Here is a 3,470-nt window from a genome sequence, read left to right as displayed (position 1 = left end):
ATGCAGTACCAAGTCTGCCAACATCACCCAGGATACGTAGAGTGACGGTTACCTGAGTGGGCTCCATGCTTGTTGGGGTACGACCCTGGCTTTCAGGAGCCGGCGGACAGAGTTCCAGACTGGCAGCTCAGCCCACTGCCGCTCTGGGGATCTACCTGCTTTCCCCACTCAGCCTGCTGCCTGCTTGGGGTTCTGATCATCCAGGCAGGCAGCGGGCTGAGCGGGGCCGGCAGATGGGACCCCAGAAAAAAAGCGTGAAATGATTGCTGTTGCTTTCATGGAGGGAGGGGAGCTCCTGACAAGATGTACCCCGAACCACCCACAACAAAGTTTTTGTCCCATCAGGCATTGGGAGCTTAACCCAGAATTCCAATGGGCATCGGAGACTGCAGGAACTGTGGGATAGCAACCCACAGGGCACCGCTCTGTAAGTCAATGCTAGGTACCATAGTGGGGACGCACTCCGCCGACTTAACGTGCTTAGTGTGGACATACACAATCAACTGTATAAAATCGAATACTAAAAATCGACTTCTATTAAATTGACCTAATTTCGTAGTGTAAAGTTGGAGCTATGACTACCGAGGTACTGACCCTACCTTGGAGCTCTTTCAGGGAGCTAATACATGATTGTGTAGGACCCTTTTCTCAAACTAGAAGCCAGCTGTTTATAGGGTGCTGGCTTGTCTTAACTGCATTAGTTAAGACATACCTAAAAATATATGATACATAAAATGAACTGTTTTCCTGATGTTGTTTTCCACGTCAATAGTTGTTGCAGTTCCCAGAGAAATGTTATGTGAGGAAAGGCGTTCTGTGGGATGGTGACTTGAAATTGTGATGAACTTTGAGAATTCCTGGTCCACAACACTGTAGCCTTGTGCGTGAGAGTGCAGTTAGCCCCATTAGGCCTACTGATTCTTACACCAAAGTTGTTAGGGTTGCCAGGCGTCCAGTTTTTGACTGAAAAGTCCAGTCAAAAAGGTTGTCTGGTGACTCCAGTTAGCACCATTGGCCGGGCATTTAAGTCTGGTCGATGGTGCGGTGCGGTTACGGCAGGCTCCCTGTCTTCTCTGGCTATGCACGGCTCCTGGAAGCGGCCAGCATGTCCCTGTGGCCCCTAGGTGCAGGGCCAATCAAGGAAGCTCTGTGCACTGCTCCCCCGCCCCAAGTGCCAGCTCCACAGACCCCATTGGCTTCAAGATGCATCTTGGAACAGGACATGCTGGCTGCCTCCGGAAGCCACACAGAGCCAGAGCAGGCAAGGAGCCTGCCTTAGCCTTTCTGTTCCATGGACCGGGAGCCACCTGAGGTAATTGCTGCCTGGAGCCTGCACCCCCTCCCACAGCCTAGCCCCCTGCCCCAGCCCTGAACCAAGTCCTGCACCCAAACTCCCTCCTGGAGCCCGCACCCCTTCCTGCAGCTCAAGCCCCTGCCCCAGCCCTGCGTCCCCTTCTGCACCCTGAATGCCTTATTTCTGGCCCCAACCCTGAGCCGGAGCCCTCACCCCCCCCTCCCAGATCTCAACCCCCCGCCTCAGCCCAGTGAAAGTGAGTGAGAGTGGGGGAGAGCAAGCGATGGAGGGAGGGGGACGGAGTGAGTGGGGGTTGGGCTCTCCTCTAGGCCTTTTCCAGACTCACATTATCTGATTCTTCCTCACTGGAAGTCCAATATCCTGGACAGCTTCCTATCAGTCTACTGCTGACGGAATCTTATCTTCTAGTGCTTCAGTGTGTCTGGTAGTTGTCCCTCCCCTCTGAGCTGCAGCCTTCTTATCCTCCAGCTGTTGCTGGCCCAGAAATTAACTACAGCTGAGGAGATAGCCAGCCAACCTGATAACTCCTGCATGGCCGTCATAGAACAGGTTCTACGCACCCCTGACAGAGGTGTAATAGTTTTATCTTAGCAAAGGTAATGGAAGCCAAGTGGAAGCCTGTAACATTGAAATATGTGTTTTCCTTCCTATATTATGCCCAATACACTACATATAGTTGTAAAATATGCTTACATTTTTTATTCCTCTTGTACAGATACACTAGAGTACATGCAAGGAGGCAGAAGATGCATGTCCACTACTTAATCTGGATTTGGATTAACTTCTCCTTTGGTGACTCTGAATTTCTTTACCTATGTCAGAAAATCTGCCTTTGCAAAGAAGGGGCCAAGTTTGTGAACTGCTCTGGAGTCAATGTGACTGACAACTTCATCTTCCCGCCTGAGACCAAGCACTTGGATTTGTCCATCAGTAACCTGTATTCTGTTCCAAGCAAAGCTCTGAGATCCTTGTGGAAGTTACAAGTGCTACTTCTGAGTGAGAACTACATCACCAAAGTCGGAGAGAGTGCATTTAGCTCTCTAGAGAGACTCCAGAAGCTTGATATCCATAGAAATGAGATAACAGTGCTTGGAAATAGTTTTTCCACAGGGCTCAGTTCTCTCAGAGAGCTGAATTTGTCCTATAATAGGCTCCAGAAACTATATTACAGGAACTTCCAGCATTTTGAGAATCTTCAGAAGCTCAGCTTCCAAAATAACAATATCTCCTCCATAGAAATAGGAGCATTCCGGAGTCTGACCCGCTTGAGGCAGCTTCATCTTCAAAACAATCACCTCTTGAACCTCCACAATGGGGTCTTATCCATGCTGCAGCATTTAGAGGTTCTAAACTTGGAGGGCAACAGGATAAAGCTGATTGCTCCTGGGGTCTTTACCTCCTTGAATCACCTTACGGTACTTAACTTGGTGCGCAATGAAATTGAACATATCCAATTCAAAACCTTCCTAACAATGCAGACCCCTGGGACACACATCTTGCTCTCCTACAACTCCTGGTTCTGCAACTGTGATCTGCAGAGAGTCTTTACAAAGCTGCACAGTGTCAAGCGGCTGATCTTGGATGACTACGAAAACATGACATGCATGGAGCCGCAAGTCCTGAGAAACCTGTCCCTGTCATCGGTTGACACCCAGCTCTGTATTGCAGAGACTGTGACGGTTCTCATCATTACCTTCACAGTGTTCACTACTGTGGTGGCAGCCATTGTGATGGCTGAGAGGAACAGGAAGAAAAGGACAGGCAAGCACTGGAGTGAAGACAGTGACATCTCTTATGAATCACAAGACTGCATTTAGAGACTAATAAATTTATTTGTGAATAAGCTTTCGTGGGCTAAAACCCACTTCATCGGATACATGCAGTGGAAAATACAGTAGGAAGATATATACTGTGGCAGAGCTCCAACCTTTTCCCTGTGGGTCTCGCGCTTCCAAGTGGTTTATGCTAGCTTCAGAGGCTCACTGCAACCCGCCACGTAGCCCTTCTCTCTCTATGGCCAGGAGTACAGTCTACTGAGCCCTTTTCATCATAAGCCAGCAAGGAGATTGGTGAGAGAACGCCCACCGTCTCTGTTGGTCCTATGGCCTCATAGCAAAACAGTTTAGCGTCCTGTCCTGACACGGGCCAGTTTTCC

At 49.4% G+C, this 3,470-nt stretch overlaps 1 protein-coding gene across 1 annotated transcript; it reads left to right on the top strand.

Annotated features, from left to right (window-relative positions):
• Positions 1-2,061: 2,061 nt before the first annotated feature.
• Positions 2,062-3,132, top strand: LOC125645030 (uncharacterized). The gene has a single exon (XM_048869947.2). The coding sequence runs from the start codon at positions 2,062-2,064 to the stop codon at positions 3,130-3,132; it is 1,071 nt and encodes a 356-aa protein (XP_048725904.2).
• Positions 3,133-3,470: the final 338 nt, after the last annotated feature.

Source organism: Caretta caretta, chromosome 11 (assembly GCF_965140235.1).
Source record: "Caretta caretta isolate rCarCar2 chromosome 11, rCarCar1.hap1, whole genome shotgun sequence".
Classification (NCBI taxonomy): Eukaryota; Metazoa; Chordata; order Testudines; family Cheloniidae; genus Caretta; species Caretta caretta.
This window is presented reverse-complemented; position numbering and strand designations above follow the sequence as displayed.

Bases quoted from the DNA above. Each gene is read 5' to 3' on its own strand.
- LOC125645030 (XM_048869947.2), top strand. From the start codon at position 2,062: ATGCATGTCCACTACTTAATCTGGATTTGGATTAACTTCTCCTTTGGT.